This window comes from Pan troglodytes, chromosome 11, assembly GCF_028858775.2.
Source record: "Pan troglodytes isolate AG18354 chromosome 11, NHGRI_mPanTro3-v2.0_pri, whole genome shotgun sequence".
Lineage (NCBI taxonomy): Eukaryota > Metazoa > Chordata > Mammalia > Primates > Hominidae > Pan > Pan troglodytes.
This window is the reverse complement of record NC_072409.2, coordinates 28,295,968-28,314,735: the sequence shown is the minus strand read 5'-3', so window position 1 is coordinate 28,314,735 and position 18,768 is coordinate 28,295,968. Positions and strand designations below refer to the sequence as shown.

General features: G+C 43.1%; 1 protein-coding gene across 11 annotated transcripts in view; it reads left to right on the top strand.

Moving 5' to 3' along the window:
- The window catches only part of PALM2AKAP2 (PALM2 and AKAP2 fusion), a 531,488-nt gene that overhangs the window by 499,410 nt on the left and 13,310 nt on the right, over positions 1–18,768 (top strand). For 10 of the 11 annotated variants that reach the window (XM_016960329.4, XM_016960331.4, XM_016960330.4 and 7 more), the window contains 1 exon segment: positions 15,919–16,097. The exons of the other annotated variant lie outside the window; for it this stretch is intronic. In XM_016960329.4, the coding sequence (XP_016815818.2) occupies positions 15,919–16,097 (179 nt within the window). 11 annotated transcript variants of the gene reach the window in all.

The window sequence follows — 18,768 nt, the reverse complement described above, 5'->3', positions numbered from 1 at the left end:
GAAGAGCACTAGTTTCTGATGATGGAGAATGGTATTTAGAAACAAAGATCTGAGTGCTAGCTGTGCTCATTGTTATTGCATTGTCACTAGCCCCAGGCACTCTCAGTGGACAGAATTAGAAATTATACACATCTCTCTTGAAAACCATGAGTTTGCCCTGATGCTTTTTAATTCTTATTTAATAAAAGGTTCATTCATACTTTCTCCCTTTCCATATTTGTGACCACCTTCTTGACAACAAGATACTTAGTTTTTATTATCTGTAATATGTTTATTATTTAACTAGCCCTCCTTCCCCCACACTCCGGTATAACCAGTCTCCTGTTTTCCTCACCAAACTTGGGCTCCAACATCATTTTCCGGGTGGCCACTGCCACCACCCTTCACCGACACCCTCCTTACCCTACCTGGGCTCCAACACTACAGCAGGTACCATCTTATTCAGCCTGGCCTAGTGACTTTTGGACTGAGTTGTTTGGGAAGGAAAGGAAAGGGAGGAAGAAGAGGAAGAGTGCAGTGACTTTCTTAATATATGCCATCAAATTGGTGATAAAGTTTCAACAAATGAATAATGGGGGGGCGGGCACAAACATTCAGACCGTAGCATGAGTATTTTCAGGCTTCTCTGTCTCTATCTCTTAATTGAACCCCTCACCATATTACCTCCAACTTTATTTCTAGCACATAAACAGCCATCTAATATAAAGACATTTCAGTGCTTTCTTCTGATTCCCCCACCGGCTGTTGTCCATCAGGCTTCCCCACCAGGACCGAGGTTGCCTTAAACAAGTCAGCATCCTAAGGCTTGCCACTGGCATCCCAGCAACCCAGTATCAATCTCCCCAGTACTTCCCTCTATGCTAATGTTGATCTCTTCTCCCATATCCCACCCCCATAGGATTGATTTCTGGTCCCTACAAGGGGATGGTAATTCATCTGTGCAAGTCTGTTCCAATCTCGATGTCATATTGAGTACAATCATGATAATGATATGCATACATGTCATTCCTTCATGTTTATCTCTAGAACATTTAAAGCAGGCACCCGGGCTTCCCAGAATTACAACATGAGTTGAAAGAAACGGAATGTAAAATACAATTTTCTTCCTGTTCACGCCTGGAAATCTTTGGAGTATTGCTTGGCTGGCCAACCTCCAAGTTCATGATCGGGGAGAAGGCTGACACATGACTCTGGGCAGCCAAACTAGACAATTCATGGCTAGGGTCAGAACTCCTGGCTTCAGTGGTTTTGTGAATGGAGGTATTACCAAGTTCCTGCGGCACATTTCATATTTCATGCCAGAAGAAGTGACTCCACTAGTTTGTTGTGTGACTCAGATTGATGATTGGATACTAGGTGATGAAAAATGTAATTTTTAACTTCTCTGGTAGAAATCATGCTGGTGCCATGCTGGAATCCTAAAACCTTAAAGCAAATAAAATCCACTGAGAGCCAGGATGTGGTAAGGAAGGAGAAATCTTCTAATTCTTTCCATACAAAAGTTATCTAGACAGAAACCCCATCCCCCAGGTGTGGAAATGCTATTTGTTTTTGCTTTTAGTGCTTTTGCTTTTAAAAGATGGACAATGAATGATAGAAGTTCTGTTTTGAAAAGGATATAGTCATTGTTAATGACCGGGTATCTAGAAATTATCTTGTTGGTTCTTATTTTACTTTTTTTTTTTTTTTTGAGGCAGAGTCTTGCTCTGTCTCCCAGGCTGGAGTGCAATGGAGCAAACTCGGCTCACTGCAACCTCCACCTCCCAGGTTCAAGTGATTCTCCTGCCTCATCCTCCTGAATAGCTGGGATTACAGGTGTCCATCACCATGCCCAGCTAAATTTTTTGTTTGTTTGTTTTTTGTATTTTTAGTAGAGACAGAGTTTCATCATGTTGGCCAGGCTGGTCTCCAACTCCTGACCTCAGGTGATCCGCCCGCCTTGGCCTCCCAAAGTGCTAGGATTACAGGCATGAGCCACTGCGCCTGGCCCTTATTTGACTTTTAAAGGAAGAAGCTCCACTTATATAGAATTTGAGTGACATTTGTTTATACAGAGGTGAATAAAAATGTATAGTCCCTGCTCTCAGGGAACTTAATGGTTCAGTAAGAGAAACAACATTAAACAAATGAGGCAATTTTATGACAGAGAAGCACAGAGACCTGTAGGAGCACAAACAAGGAAGACCATATCATTTGGAGGATAAAGAAAGTCTTCCTTCCTTAGGAAATTACTGTCTAAGCTGAGAACTGAAGGGGTAAAGTTGGGCTCAGGGTGTAGGGGAGAAGGAAGGGCACCTAAGAGAGGCTCAAAAGGAATAGAGAACTTGGCACATTTGAGATATTTAAGAGTAAGTTAATGGAAGAGATTTAAAACAAAACAGAAATAGATTTGGAGCCAGACAACCAAGAGCCCTATCAATCATGTTAAGGGTTGCAGACTTTAGAGTTTACCCTATGGTCAGTGAGAAGCCAGTGAGAGTTTTTAAAGGAGTAATTATCTGAACACAACCCCAAGCTGTCCTGCCTTCACTGTGAGTTGATGGACTAAATGTCTTCCTGTTGTAATGCATCCATTTCATAGGCTTGGATTGAGCTCTTCCTGCTTATGAGCACTTCCGAAGGCAGGTGCCATCTTGGTGAACACCCTGTATGTTATGTGAGGGGCCATGCTCCCAATAGTGTGTGCATGTGTGCCCTCTGCTGATGGCACTTAGAATTAGAGACTAAAAGGAAGAAGGCCAGGGGTGGTGGTGCATGCCTGTAATCCCAGCTCTTTTGGAGGTGGAGGCAAGAGGATTGCTTAAGTTTGAGACAAGCCTGAGCAACATAGCAAGTCCCCATCTCTTAAAAAAAAAAAAAGAAAGAAAAATTACCTGAATGTGGTGACACATGCCTGTTGTCCCAGCTACTTGGGAAGCTGAGGCAAGAAGTTTGCTTGAGCCCAGGTGTTCAAGGCTGCAGTGAACTATGATCAAACCATTGTACTCCAGGCTGGGCAGCAAAGTGAGACCCTGTCTCAAAAAAAAAAAAAAAAAAAAAGGAGAGAGAGAGAATAAAGGAAGCACTTTTGCAGGTACATGAGCCTGATTTGAAGGGATAACTCACACAGTGCTGTAAAACACCCTTGAGGAAAGAATTAGGGGGTGGGATATCCAAACATTGTATTGAAGTTGCAGTTTAAGACATTTTCAAATGTCTTTTCATATTGGGGTTGCCAACAGTTCTCACTTTAGTATCTGTGTCTATTATTAGATATCCTGGTTTCACTTCCAAGTTCTAAGTATGCCAGAGAAACCCAGTTAGGTGATGATTTGTTTGGTTTTTTGAGAGTTTCTGTTTTCATGCCAGATGTTGAATTTATTTACCAAGTCAGATCATTCACCCCGTGAGACCTACATTATGGAGAGTGGCATAAGAGAAGGTGTAGGTTGCTATTAAGTTCCATAACTTGGGGTATTTGTTCATGTTTTCTAATTTGTGGAAAGATGTGATAGTTATAAATGTTACTTTTGTAAGATGTACAGGAAGTGTTGACTTCTGCTGCTGTCTGTTTAGATAAGATTAGACATGAGGTGATCATTACATTATTATAAAGATTCTTAACTGGGTCTCTGTTCTTTCCCCTTCATTATCTGCAAATATCACAAAGGAAAGTCTTAGGAAAAATATGTTTGCGACTGTCCACACATTCTTCATGAAGCAGAGCTTGGTGGAGTGTGCCATGCTAAATTAGAGCCACATGAGGCACAGTTTCATTTGAGGTGCCCTCATTGCTCCATGGGGGAAGTCCCTGTGTCAGCATCTGACAGAAGGATTGATGATGAGAGAGCTCTCCATCAGTAGTACACAGTGCCTCTCTTTCCTGCAAGGCAGGCACCAACTGTGCAGCTTGTAGGAGCCCTTCTGGCTGTGTGAAGCTAGCTAAAGCTTATTGTGGAGTGTCCACAGATGGTTATTGTCCACCAGCATATTTCTAGAACATTCTCTGGTTACAAAAGTCTAATCATGGTAGTTACAATTTATCAAGGCCTTAAAGCTGCATATAATACTAGTTATTTCACACTTGTCATTTCTTATTTTCTCACTGAATCCTCCCAACAGCCCTCTAAGACACAAATTACCTCAACCCTTGAGGCCAGATATATTTCTAGATTCAGACTTTTTCTGATTTTAGAGAATTTATAAAGTATATAATATTATTTAGAAAAGTAATACAATGAACATACTATTATTTAACACAACTGGCAGGTTCTGGGTCAACACCCTGTGATCAAATTAAATTTCTACTCTAAAACTTGAGAAGAAGAATTAGTTCCATTAAGTGGGTAAAGACTAGGAGACCATCATGTCAGCTCATGTCAGGTTTTGCTGCCAAATAAGTTATGAAAAATCTTTCTTTTCAGAGTTTTTTGGATTTGGGAATTATACATGAAGAGTTGTGGACCTGTAATATTATTCTTTTTCAAAGAATTACTACTAGAGCCCAGAGAGATTAAGTTGTCCAAGGTCACTCAGCTTGAAAATGGGAGAGCCTGGTTTCAAACTCAGGCTCTCATTTGTCTCCAAAATCCATCTTCTTTCCCCTACCTTCTCCTTCCCATCTGTTGAGCCTGCTCTATGAGGTATACAGTAATAGCTTCTCTCTCCAACCTGTAGCTCAGGTTCCCTCTACCCTTTCCCAGTCTTATGCCCAACTCCTGCATTTTCCTGGGTCCTTCCTGATCCTCCTTTTAGGAGCCACTGTAGCTCTGCAATCCTACTTTTGCAGTGGCCTGGGTGTATAAATTTGACTCTCAGGGGCCATGAAACAGTGCTTCCCTAGTGACCCAGGATGATTCCTTTCTGCTTTCAGAACTCAATTCCAATGCCCCAAATTACAGTAGGCAAAAGCGCTCGGGCTGTCCAAAGATCTGAGCAGATAGCCAAGGGACTAACTTAGTCCACATCAGCCATCTAGCCTAGCTGCTCTTGTGAGTTGTTTTTGAAAGTTTATTTCCCAGGAAGAAGCTCTGCCATTTACTCCAGAAACAGGTTCATTCCTTGAAAACTTCGAAAGAACTGGGTACTCAAGCAAGGAAGAAATTTTTAAATTTGAGGATGAGCAGGGATAAGTGTTCATTATTCTGTTAACTAAACATGAACACTTTTGGTGTACTAGGGTCAAAGTCAACTAAGTTAGTTGACTACTGGTGATCATTGAGCACCATGACTACATACTGTTCTCTTTGCCTTTTAAAAATTGATCTTTCTGCCTTGGCCCAGAACTTCCCTGTGTTCTCTTTATCTAAATCCAGCAAGTATGTTTTCTTGAAAAATGCATGCCATTTGGAAAGGAATTGGTAAGAAAAGACTATGTTGAAGCTGTGTTTGGCAAGGGGTGAAGGTGTGCAATGAAATCAGGACTTTTCAAAGTATAGAATTCCACATTCTCTTTAGATATTACCCTTAAAGGCTTGGAAAAGGCAACTGCCATGGTTAAACCTGCCTGTCAGCCTCACTCTTTTTTTTTTTTTTTTTTTTTTTTTTTTGAGATGGAGTCTCGTTCTGTCGCCCAGTCTGGAGTGCAGTGGCGCTATCTCGGCTCACTGCAAGCTCTGCCTCCCGGGTTCACACCATTCTCCTGCCTCAGCCTCCCGAGTAGCTGGGACTACAGGTGCCCACCACCGCGTCCAGCTAATTTTTTGTATTTTTAGTAGAGATGGGGTTTCACCGTGTTAGCCAGGATGGTCTCAATCTCCTGACCTTGTGATCCGCCCACCTCGGCCTCCCAAAGTGCTGGGATTACAGGCGTGAGCCACTGCGTGCAGCCCAGCCTCACTCTTGAGATCCTATGGGCCCAGAAGTCTTTATTCTGTGACAAGCCTGCAGTCACAGCTTCTGGGCAGCAGAACTTTGGAAAAAGCAGAACGTTCCCCACCAGCTGAATTCCCTGGTGCAAGCAGGTTCTGCTGTTCCTGCTGATCGTGCTGGGTCTTCAGATAGATCCGTGTGTCTGGGTTGGCTCCTGCTGGTGCTGGGCCACCATGTGATGTCCTCATTGCCTACTTCTGCATGGCCTCTCCATGCTGCAAGTTAGTTAGGGGAGCATCTTATGAGGAATCAGACTCAGCCATGCACAAAAACAGATGCATAGTTTTCAGGTGACAAAGAGGAGGTGAATCAAAGAACCTAATTCTTGCAAGTTCCTTGGTAAGAAATAGGAACTAATCAAAACCAGGCTTGGGAGCAGGATGTCCTCTGTGACTGCTGGGGTTCAGGGCAGAATATGACTGTGTCTTTTACCAGCCATAGTTACTTGCTGTGTACTTCCCTAAGGAGACTGGCATTTCAGATCTATTTGATCTTTGTGTGCTACGTACTTATGGGGTGGAAGGCTAGGAGGTGAGGTGGGGCAGGGAGAGAGTGTATGGGACAGACAATTAGAGCACCAAAGAATATATGTGTAGTTCTTGTAACGAGATTTTCTTTCTCATGGCCTTGAAGGTAAACTTAAAAGGGTTCCCAAAATGTGTGTGTATCTAACTCATAAGTATTACCAGTCTCTCTTTTATTTCCCATTACTCAAGTATAAATTTATGTGCGAGGTGGCTCATGCCTGTAATCCCAGCACTTTGGGAGGCTGAGGTCAGTGGATCACTTGAGGTCAGGAGTTCGAGACCAGCCTGGTCAACACAGTGAAACCCCATGTCTACCAAAAATATAAAAATAAGCCAGGTGTGGTGTCACATGCCTATAATCCCAGCTACTCGGGAGGCTGAGGCAGGAGAATCGCCTGAACCTGGGAGGCGGAGGTTGTAGTGAGCTACAATCCCTACTGCACTCCAACCTGGGCAACAAAGCAAGACTCTGTCTCAAAAAAAAAAAAAAAAATCATGTGTGATGGTCAAGGAGAATACATGCTAAAATATGACGGTCACTTCTCTGGATTCATATCTCAAGCTTCATTCCTGACTACCACTTGCTAGCTTTGTGACCAACTTACTTCACCTCTGTAAACCTCAGTAAAATAGGAATAAAGTTATACCAACCTCATAAAAAAAGTTGAGACAGGGCCTGGTACATAAAAAGCTCCCAGTAAGAGTTATTATTGTTGTTGTCATTACAACATTACAACATTACAGTTGCTCTTTTGTTTTAAGAAAAAGCCTAGAGGCTGATCGCTTGAGACCAGAAGTTCAAGACCAACCTGGGCAATATAGTGAGACCCTGTTTCTACGGGGGAAAAAAAATAGCTGAATTTAGTGGTGTGTACTTGTAGTCCTAGCTACTCAGGAGGCGAGGTGGGAGGATTGCTTGAGCTTGAGTTCAACACTGCTGTGAGCTATGGTCATGCCACTGAACTCCAGTCTGAGTGACAAAGCAAGACCCTGTCTCTAAAAAGAAAGAAAAGGCCAGAAAGCCTTAGTAGAATTATTTATGAGTTGCTCTTTTGCAGCAGTTGTGAGCCTGAAATAAATAACAGAACACACATGATAAAATTGCTTTCTATTCCTAGCTGGGATTTTTTTCAGTTACTTCCTTAGAATTAACATTTCTCTTAGAAACTTGAGGTCAGGAATAATGAGTTTTCAGTAGTCCACTATGATTCGAAAAACTAAAGAGTAAAAAAGTCCATCATTAAATGTACTGAGTGAATAAAATTACATGTATTACCATAAAAATGTTTTTCTTTTGGGGGGAGGTAATCTTCACACAGCCAAGCCCACCATGCTAGTAGAAATGTATTTGAAGAGAGGATCTTGGTGGAGAATTACTATTCACCATAATTTTCATTCTTACTGTTTTAATTAACTTTTTTCCTTTTTGGCCTTAAACTCTGCTTGCCCTGTAAGAGCAGAGCTCTTTCTTTCCTTCTAGAGTTTTCATCATCTTCCAGTTGTGTTCATAGGTATAAACCCAATATCAGCAACTCATCCAACAACCTGACTTACCTTTAAGCAATAATATTTGACAGTTTCTCAGACTTGTTTGCCAAGCAGTGGTATTTCTCATTTCTGAGCTAGGTTTATAATCTGAAGATTCATATCATCACATTCTCCCACCCCTGGGGCCTTCAAAAGAGGAGATGAAAGAAGAAGGGACCAGCTCTTGGTGTGCGGGTCACAGCTGGAACCGCACAAGTCCGTGCACTCTGGGGCTGACAAGCAGGATGTTCCCTTGTACTGAGAGGAAACGAAATTGAAAATGCAAGTCTGAGCTCATTTCTTTCTGGTGACTTGTGGGTCGCTTCAGATGTTTGCAACCTTATCCCAATGCTGTGTGAAGAAAGGAGGTCATTGAAGGAGGCCCTGGCTTAGGCGTGTCCTCTGGTGGGTGATTTTGTTCGGTTCAGTTTGGTTTTTAAATACGAGTGGGTGAAGGCTTTTTCTTTTATTTTGAGAAATGTGGAAACAAAGGCTCTTTGATTTAAGACCTCAGACTTCATGCGTAGAGTAATAATCACCCAAATCATAATATCTGACCAAAATTTGCAGAACTTTTGGAATCCCCATTCCTGGCTTTTTAAAAGTTAGACCTGAAATCCAGAAGGAAGATTTGGACAGTCAGGGATGACAACAGCTGTATTCTGAGTGCATGCAGCCCTTTCTCGGGTTCTTTGGGTGGGAGGAATTGCAGATTCTTTTCTCTGCCTCCTGTCAGCACGGCCCGCCACAGATGCCCAAGGGAAATCCATCCGGCCTGGAAAATCCAGAAGCACAGCCAAGGCATGGCTTGCTTTCTCTGGACCACAGAGTGGTATAACTATTTATGATAAATAAACAGGAAACACCAATTTATGCTTTCCCACTCATGATGGGACTAAACTAGCTAGTTTGGAGTGAAACTCTTTGGGCTTCCTTGCTCCTTAGTCTACCTTGCAATGCTACAGTCTTGTGAGCACCACCATTGCAGAGATGAACAGTTTTTTTCCTTCTGAGCTCCTCTGGGTATGCACCGCCTGGGATGATGGAAGAGCTTGTGGATCTGCCTAGTCCATAAAGGTTAAAGCAAGCAGGTTTACCTGCTTTTCTCAGCATGGGCTAATAATATTTACAAGAAAACTTTTCTGGTTTGTTTTATATTTTAAAATTAATTTGTGCTGATTGTAGAAAAAAATGTAAAAAGAATCAAAAGTGATTCATAATCCTACTCCCCCAGGAATAACCACCTTTCTAGATTTTCTCCACGCCCATAGGTTCATGGAAGCCAATATTGGGTTGATACTTGCATTCGTTTCTATTGCTGCTATGACAAATTACCACAAATATAGTAGCTTAAAAAATATGCATTTAGCCAGGCACAGTGGCTCGTGCCTGTAATGCCAGCACTTTGGGAAGCTGAGGCTAGAGAATCTCTTGAGCCCAGGAGTTCAAGCCCTGGGCAACATAGTGAGACCTTGTCTCTAATAATAATAATTTTTAAAAATACACATGCATTATCTTACAGCTTTAGAAGGCAGAAGTCTGAAATTCATCTGCTATGGATGACTATCTGACCAAAATAATTTTCAGAACTTTTGGAATCCCCATTCTTGGCTTTTTAAAAGTTAGACCTGAAATCCAGAAGGAGGATTGAGACCAGCCTGGTCTCAATTGAGACCCCTGTCCCGCAAATTCATATACTGAAGTCTTAACCCTCAGTGTGGTGGTGTTTGGAGGTGGGCCCTTTGGGATATAATTAGGTTTACATGAAGTCACAGAGTGGAGCCCTCATGACAGGATCAATGCCCTTGTAAGAAGAGATATCAGACAGCTTCTCTCCCCACCACGTGTGGACACAGCAAGAGGGCAGCTGTCTGCAATCCAGGGAGAGAGCCTTCAGCAGAAACCGACCATTCTGGCACCTCGATCTTGGACTTCCAGACTCTAAAATTGTGAGAAAATAAGTGCGTGTTGTTCAAACCATCCAGTCTATGGTATTTTATGGCAGCTCAAACAAACCTAAGACTGGGCTAAAATCAAGGTGTCAGTGGGTAGTGTTCCTCCTAGTGGCTCTGGGGAAGAGTTCACTTTCTTCCCTCTTTTGTTCTGTATGCTGCCTACATTCCTTGGCTCATGGCCCCTTCCTCCATCTTCAAGGCCAGCAGTGCAGCATCTTCAGATCTCTCTCTCTCTCTCGCTGACCCTCCTAGTTCCCTCCTACAATTACATCAGACCCAACTGGATATTTCAGGATAGCTTTCCCATCTCAAGTACCTAAACTTAATCACAACTGCAAAGTTCTTTTTACCTGTAAAGCAACATATTACAGGTTGTGGTGATTAGGACTTGGACATTGTTGGTGAGGCCATTGTACTGCCCACCACAGGAGGCAACATATAGTGTTCATCTTATGCTGATTGAGTGTCTGCCATGTGCCATGCACTTTTGCTTTCTTTCACACAGTTAAGAAGTGGTGAACTAGGATTTGAACCCAGGCAGTCTGGCTCTCCCGCCTGCACTCTTGAACTCCTGCAATATATCTACTTCTGCAGTCTGCTTTTTCTCTTAATATAGTTTGAATATTTTCTCATGACCTTAACCATTCCTCTAAGTTTGAGAGTCTGAAACATCATTTATAATGGCTAACTAATACTTCATTGCCTAAATGAGCCATAGCTAACTTAACCATTCTTCAATAGGAAGATATCTTGGTGTAGTTAAAAAAAACACAGTGCTGAACGTTCTTGCACATGAGCTGTGTGCCCATACTTAATTATTAAATGAACTTGGGCCAGAAAAGTTCCCTGGAAGCTGGTTAACTACTGTACATTAGACAACAGTATTTCCTAAACTGTTTTTCTTTTTTTTTCCCCTTCTGTATTCATTTACTTACTTTAAAATTTTTTTCCCCTTCTGTATTCATTTACTTACTTTAAAATGAGGTCTCACTATGTTAACCAGGCTGGTCTCAAACTCCTGAGCTCAAGTGATCCTCTGACCTCAGCCTCCCGAAGTGCTGGGATTACAGGCATGAGCCTCTGCACCTGGCTTTTTTTCTTGAGGCACTTAATAGATTCTATGAAGTGAGGTTTTCTGGTTAACTAAACTTAAGAAATGCTGCACTCCCATTCCTGAATTAGAGCTTCACAATCATATTAGCACTAAAACCAGAAGTCCTCTGGTAAACAAATCCCTCTCTCCCTCCTTGTTTTCTTTAACCCAGAGTTTCCCAAGCTTAATTTGACCAAAGATTTTTTTCTTTGAGGCATCAAGTACTATCCTACAAAGCTAAGGTCACAGGACACAATGTTAGAAACACATCTTTGGAGTCAACCAAGTGAAGCCACTTACCCTCAAACTCCTTCAAAGGCTTAAGTCTAAAATTACTCCAGATGGAATAGTTTGAATATGATCACGTTTATGAAATAAACTCAAACGTTTCCTATCCTCCACTCAGAATTTCAGTCTAACATTGTTGTAGTGGTTCCTTATGTTCCTTATAGAGGTCACATTGTACCTGTTCCCTGCTCTGTAAATGTCAGGACTGGCCATCAGCCAAGACCAATACAGACCTGCCCTGAGGTCTACATGGCACTGTGTGTTCATGTTGTTGTTTAAGGATAGTGACCGATGTCCTTCAAGAGAGCCGTTCTGGCCGGGCACAGTGGCTCATGCCTGTAATCCCAGCACTTTGGGTGGCTGAGACAGACTGATCACTTGAGGTCAGGAGTTCGAGACCAGCCTGGCCAACATGGTAAAACCCTGTCTCTAGTAAAAATACAAAAATTAGCCAGGCATAGTGGTGGGTGCCTGTAATCCCAGCTACTAAGGAGGCTGAGGCAGGAGAATCGCTTGAACCTGGGAGGCAGAGGTTGCAATGAACCCAGATCACTGCACTCCAGCCTTGGCGACAGAGCAAGACTCCATTTCAAAAAAATGAAAGAAAAAAAAGTGTTCTATAGAGTGTTCAGTGCAGGTGAGGAACTGGATGGCAGGATGTTCTCATTGAAAATGGGGCAGATTTCAGGCATCACAAGCTATTGAATCATTACAGGTGAATAAACCAATAGCAGAGCAAAGTTTGAGGGAGTAAGCAAAGCTGGACCTGGGGTTACTGGGGAAGTTCTGGGTGAGATGCACACTGGATCAGTGAAAAAGAAGCACCAAAGATAACCATCATGGTTTGGGGAGTCTAATGGGGCATGTCCTCTTGGCCAAGGGACTTCAAGGGGCCTTATGGGGTCATGAAAAAGAATGTGATTGAGCTCCCAGGCCTGTGGCACAGACTATTTGCATCACATTCATGTAATGATCTTCGAGACCCAAACAGTGGTGCTGTCTGCAGTGTCCACTATTGGGGGAAGAGCATCCGGAGTGCTGTCACCGTCCTAATGGAGAGGACCTCTGGCTGCAAACTCTGGACCTCTGAGGAAGTTGTCAGGTGTGGAACAGGTTTCTCTCCAGCCTTTTGGCAGCCTGTGTGATTCCTAAGATGGCACCCAGAATTCTGGTGCCTGGTTTGAACCATACTTGGGGAGGATCATCAGAGATCACAGGGCCCAGCAGAGGAGCCTGGCTGAGCTAGCTTCCCTTGATACTGACCAGAATGATGGCCGGAAGTCTGGGGATGAGGCATAGTGTCTTCTCTCTCTGGGGACCTGTGATAGCCTCTCCTAAGGGGGTAGATAGAACCAGAACATGGGCTCAGTTATCCAAAGCGACCATTCTCAGCCCGCTTGTCCCTGGAAGCCCCTGCTCCAGAACTGCTAAGCCAGCCTTTCTTTCCTGCTACTTCTCTGACCTCTAGTGGCTAGAACTGGAAAAACTTGCTCAAGGGATGAAATCATCCATAAGCAGGAAATGTCTTTGATATTAAATGGCTGACCACTTCTCTGTAGTAATCCTTCACCCTCTTTACAACATTCTTTCTGCATACATCCCATCATTTAATTCAGCCATCATCAACACTGGGTTTGGGCTCCAGACTGTGACTGTTACTGTCTCATGTAACTTGGGCTGGAATTGGCGTCTGAGCCTCTGTGGTCATGACATCCAGGTGTCACGACATCCACCCTAACTACATTCCAGGGTTGTTGCAAGGCTCAAATGACATGAAGCCTACAAAAGAAGTGATATATAAATCCGCTTGTTACTCCAAAGCCATTGAGTCTGTGATTCTGTAAGCCTAAAATGTTTTAATTCATATATTTTGGTGAAGGCATTTAAGCCCTTTCCTCTGATTCTCTATGGGAGATTCTGTCCCAATCCATAAGCATTTACTTGTGGTTGTTATATATATTTCATAATGGACTTACTGATTACTCAACAAACATGAATTGCCTACCTCGTGCCATGTACCACAGCTACTGCTGGGATCTGGCAATGATCAGACAGGCAAGGCTCTACCCTAATGGAGTTTGCATTCAAATGAATTAAGGGGATTCATAGACAGGTGAAACATACCCCCCTGTCCTCAGGATGACATTATAGCTTAATTGAGAAGACAAAAGCTTCAATAGCCAGATAAGATTTAAGTCAGTATGTGAAAATGGCCTTCACAGAAATATAAACAGGAGTTCCACTGTGCTGTGTGTGAAAGGGAGAAGCTAGAAGCAATGAATATAGGCTGTGCTTTCTAGGTGTTTAACGCTGGAAGAGTGGCTGGTGGGAAGTGATCTGGACACTTGAGAGGTCAACTGGAAAATGATGAAAATTAACCTGGTGATTGGTGTCTATTTCTGGTCCCAGAAGAGATGCAAAAATTTTATGCAGAATATGCATGAAATTGTTCATCTCACCCTATAGTCACATTATTCTTTGAGATTCCAATTAAGTGGTAGCTAGAATCATTAGATGCTTTCTGTTCTGAATATTAACCTTATAAATATTAACTTTGTCCTCATAATAACTATCTGAGGGTAGGTACCCTTATCATCATACCCATTTTACAGATGAGGAAACTAAGATATCAAAAGAGTAAGTAACTTGCCCAAAGTGATTTGGCTGCCAAGTCATGGATTCAAGCCCAAACCGGCTGGCTCCAGAGCTTACACGCTCACCACTGTGCTATATTGTTTCTTAAGCCTTCAATTAAAAAGTCAATTGGAATTTTCAGAGATACATACTAAGTGTGCAGGAGTGAGGTGACCTGAGGTCTGGGATTGGTTTAAAATAATTCAGCAAGTCTAAGGAAGGAAGGAAGAGCCAATTATGCTAAAATCTTGATAAATGTTTACTCTGGGTGATGTTTATGATGTTTATAGGGGTCATTATAGCATTCCCTAATTTCCGTAATAAAAAATAGAAACTGTTTCTAGTGAACTTGGAGATTTTGAAATACTTATTATTGTACTGTCAATATCAAAAGACTTTTCAGTTATCTGGGTAATTTAGATCAAAGCAATTAATTTCACTGTTATTAATGTAATGTGGCCATGAAATGGAGTGCCCTTTTCTGTATATTAAAACCTATTTTCCACCTAATCCCCAAGTGTAACAGCTAAATACCTTTAAAAAAATCAAGAAGGGTGTATCCTGCCAAACATATTTGTTAGAATAGCAAAACGTTTGAGTTAGAAGAGACCACAAAGATAACTTCTTCCAAAATTCCCATTTAACCGCTATGGCAGTTAAAGCTAGGAGAATTTAAGTGATCAGCCCACGATTGAAGTGGGAATATGAAATGATGATCTATAGTCAGTCACGTAGCCAAGTACTGGAAGAGCAGGAGTTAAAAACCTGGGTTTCCTGGACTCCAGGCCTTTGTATCTCTCATCAGAAGGAGGTTGTGCCAGTAAAGGGCTAAGCAGCCCATATGGAAATGTGGACACCAGGCTTCACTTGTGATTCCTGCTACATCAGGCAGTTGCCAAGTTAGAAGCCTGGGATGTAAGATGAAGAAAGGTGAGTCCCCTTCGGCTTGGAACTGAAAGAGGTCAAATGGCCCTTTCCCCTCCCAAACGGGGCCATGCAAGCCCCATTTATCTTGTGTGTTTTCTCCACATTCCTTGTTCACAGGTTTTAGCCGCGTCAACCACAAAGGGCATAATTGGAAAAATCATAATTGTTGTACTTGAAGATACTTCTCAGAAGTGCATTTGGGGCTCTGTGTCAATAAACCCACCCCGTGAAGGGCCAGAAGCCAGGGCCAGGCATTTCTTGGGAGGGAGGGATGGAAATGGTCTTGGTGAGGGTGCGTAGAGTCACCACACCACCGTTGAATTAATCACTGACCTCATCTCTCCATCCTGAGGATTCTTGGAGGACATTGCAAGAGCTAAAATCTCCTCATGCCCAAGGCTGGTGTGCACCTTTTCCATTGCCTTTGTTGGTGTACACTTCTTAAGGTCTGGGAGGCCTCAAACCCCAATGTTTCAGGACCCCAGCAGGTGAGGTAAATGAATAAAGCTGGCCAGTGTAAGACCGGGGCGAACTGAGAAGAACAAACTTCATCCTTATTCAAAGGTTTTATAACACTGGGCTGTCTGCACAAAAAGCCTGGGCAGGTCAGCAGACAATTGACTTCCTCTGCTATAGAGGATAGACCCTGGTGAGGAAAGCAGGAGGCCTGGGTACCATCACTGGCTCCCTATGACTTGAGTACAGCCTTCCCTTGGCAGAGCCTCAAGCGCTTTCATCTGTTAAGAAGTGGGTCTGTGAGTCTCCAAGGTGCCACCACCTCTGACAGTCTAATTCTGTGATCTGTGATAGAATACATATCTCAAAACAACTGGAGCCACTGTCGGTCTGTCCAACATATATTTGCAAAATGCGTGCTGGGCCTGTTTGATCTAACTGACTTTTTGGAACTTGGTGTCCTTGAGATCTTTGGATGGGTTTGTGCATTAACCTTAAGTGCTTTGATCCCTGTAATATAATAAAATGGCCTACACTTAACCATCATTCTGGTACCACTCTCTGTGTCAGAGGTTGTTGCTCTTTTATTTGCCAGTTTTCTTTCTAAAAGCAGTCATGAGCAGACAAGCTTAGAAAGGGTATTCTCTTCGTGTTGTTTCAGGGAAAATAGAGAAAGTCAAACCTCCTCCATCCCCCACCACTGAAGGCCCCAGCTTGCAGCCTGACTTAGCCCCTGAAGAGGCTGCCGGAACCCAGCGGCCCAAGAATCTGATGCAGACCCTCATGGAAGACTATGAGACACACAAATCTAAAAGGCGCGAGAGAATGGATGATAGTAGTGTAAGTTTTTCCTCCTTTCCTCTTTCACTTCTCTGAGCGCGGCCATTGGTGTGGCGTGTGGCATTCCAGTTCAGGCACAAATGTGTATGTCGTTGTCTGGTCAGCATTAGGGTTCCAGTATCAGTTTTCAAATATGTGGTTTCACATGCCTGGAACTGGGTTTGGGTTTTTGCTTGTTTCAAAAAAAAAAATGTTGATCTTGCAGGGAGCTGGTCTTTTGCTGCCAAGTATAGCTGGAGTCGACCAGCAAGGCTAGTGCGTAAGATGTTTGGTGCATAGAAAGACAGCATGCAAGGGCCACGCAGGGAGAAGGTTGCAAGTGCCCTGAAATCATCCCTAAGCACCTGGGAGCTGATTTCTACCATTGCCCAGTAGAGATTTTATTTCTCTAGAAAAGGATGAAGATGCTGTTCCTTCAAAGCCGACCCTCTAGGCAATCCCTAACAATGTTACAGTGCTTAAAAGACTGAGTGTGTTTGGGGCTGTTAACAAGCCCATGTGCATAGCTTGACAGCAAAGAGCCAGTGAAAATGACAGTTGAAAACCACATGGCTACTCTGCTACACCCAAGCCCTCGGAACTTTGCACATAACGTTCAAATTAACTGTGAAGGAAGTCACATGCTCTGTGGTTTCTTTCTCCGGTTAGAGACATAGGAACTGTTGCTCTACACAGTCCCAGGAGCCTGGAGATCAGCCTCAGGGTTCATGCCAACCTCCTGTGGGTCTTCTGGCACCAGTCTCTTAGCACATATTGAAGTCATCACCTCCTCCCCTGACTGCACTTAAGTCACAAATAGCTTGGGTTGGTTGAGGATCCTACTGAGTTTACCTGAGACAGTCCTGGCTTATGCCTGTTGTGGTGTTGTGGTTATTAATATCCCCTTCAACTCTTTTGTTGTTATTGTTGTTGTTGAGACAGGGTCTGTCTCTGTCACCCAGGCTGGAATGCATTGATGTAATCATGGCTCATTGCAGCCTCGACCTCCTGGGTTCAGGCAATCCTCCCGCCTCAGCCTCCTGAATAGCTGGGACCACACATGTATGCCACCATACCTGGCTTATTTTTTAACTTTTTTGTAGAAAGGAGGTCTCATTATGTGCTCAGACTGTTCTTCAACTCCTGAGCTCAAGGGATACTCCCACCTCAGCCTCCTAAAGTGCTGGGATTACAGACATGAGCCACTGCACCCAGCCAGCCTTTCACTCTTGAAAGTGTCCTAGTTTGGGTGATAAACCATCTGGTCACCTTAAACTTAAATGCTATGAAGTTCACAGTAAGAATTCCCTGCTGTTTTATTGCCTTTTATATCCTAGCTGGCTAAGTTAAAGGATTTCTGGAGTTGAAGCCCAGATGCTGAAAGTTGCTTTCAAAATATATGGTGGTAAAGAAAGGAAGAAAGCAAATGGATATCTGGCAGCCTGGCTTCTCACTTGGCATCTCCCAGGCTTTCCCTTTTGTTTACACCTGAACTGCGTGGAGCACTGGCTCAGCTGCTGTATTAGGCTGCAGCTATTCTACTGGGCTCTTCACTGTAGTAGACAGTGGGATGATGCCCGGCCCTGGGTAGCTGCTGCAGACATTTCCACTGCTGAACCTCACTGTAGGGGAGCCAGCAGCTCCTTTCGTGAGCCTGCAGGATTTTTCCCTGGCTACTCAGTCACTTTCACCAGCCCTTCTTTGAAGCCCCACTTCAAAGGATAAAGTTTGCCTTAAGAATTTTCTGAAAGTTAAATCATTTTGAAACTTGGTGCTCTAGGTGTCTGGTTTCTTTTCTCGCAGTGACTCTGCTCTATACATCAGCAGTTTTGGTAGAATTTAGCCAAGTGGGTGCTCCACACTCTGATGTGGATGGGGAAGAACAAGTAGAACCACTTAACATGTGACCCACGCGAGTGTTTGCTGAGCACACTCTACTTGTCACTTGTGTATGTCTTTTGTGTTGGAGTGCAGATGATAGGGAAAAATACTCCATACAGAAGGGTAGAGGCAGTTCTCAGTCATTTCGTAAAGGCAGAGGGCTGGAAGCTCTTTTGTGCACACGCTGACACTCTGGCAGCCACCTAACAAATGCCAACCAGGTTGAGTTTTTCCTCTGCATGAATGAAGCTGCTTGGAATCAGCGTTTTAATATGCTGATTGCCCTTCACTTACGAATCAAAGAGGCAGCCTCCTGTCTCTATATTTTCCAGTAAATAAACATTTTGAAAAAGAAAGAGACCTAACTAATTAAGCTGTTAATATCCCTGGATCTTGGATTCAAAGCCAAATGTTTTGCACTGTTATTGCTATTACAACAGAACCAAGTTTGCTGTTGTTGAAAATTCTCAGGATCAGGACAAAATCTACCAATCCACTATATGCTCATTTAAGAGACCTAAATCTAAAACAACAAATTCAGATTGCTTCTAAAGCAAAGATATGATCATCAGTCAGGCTTCAAATGAGAGCCTTCTCCTAGCTCTTCCAATTCAGGGGACCTTTTCTCCTGTATCTGTGTCAATCACTGGTGAATGTGTTGAAGTTTACCTGTAGGGATGAACAAAGATTCATTTTTTTCCTAACCAATCTGTGGCCCCTTTTCCATTTTTTCTTTTTCTTTAATACCAGAAGGATAGTAATAGAGAGCAGATGGATTGCTGGGGGGTTGAGTTGTGTAACTGGCTTACCT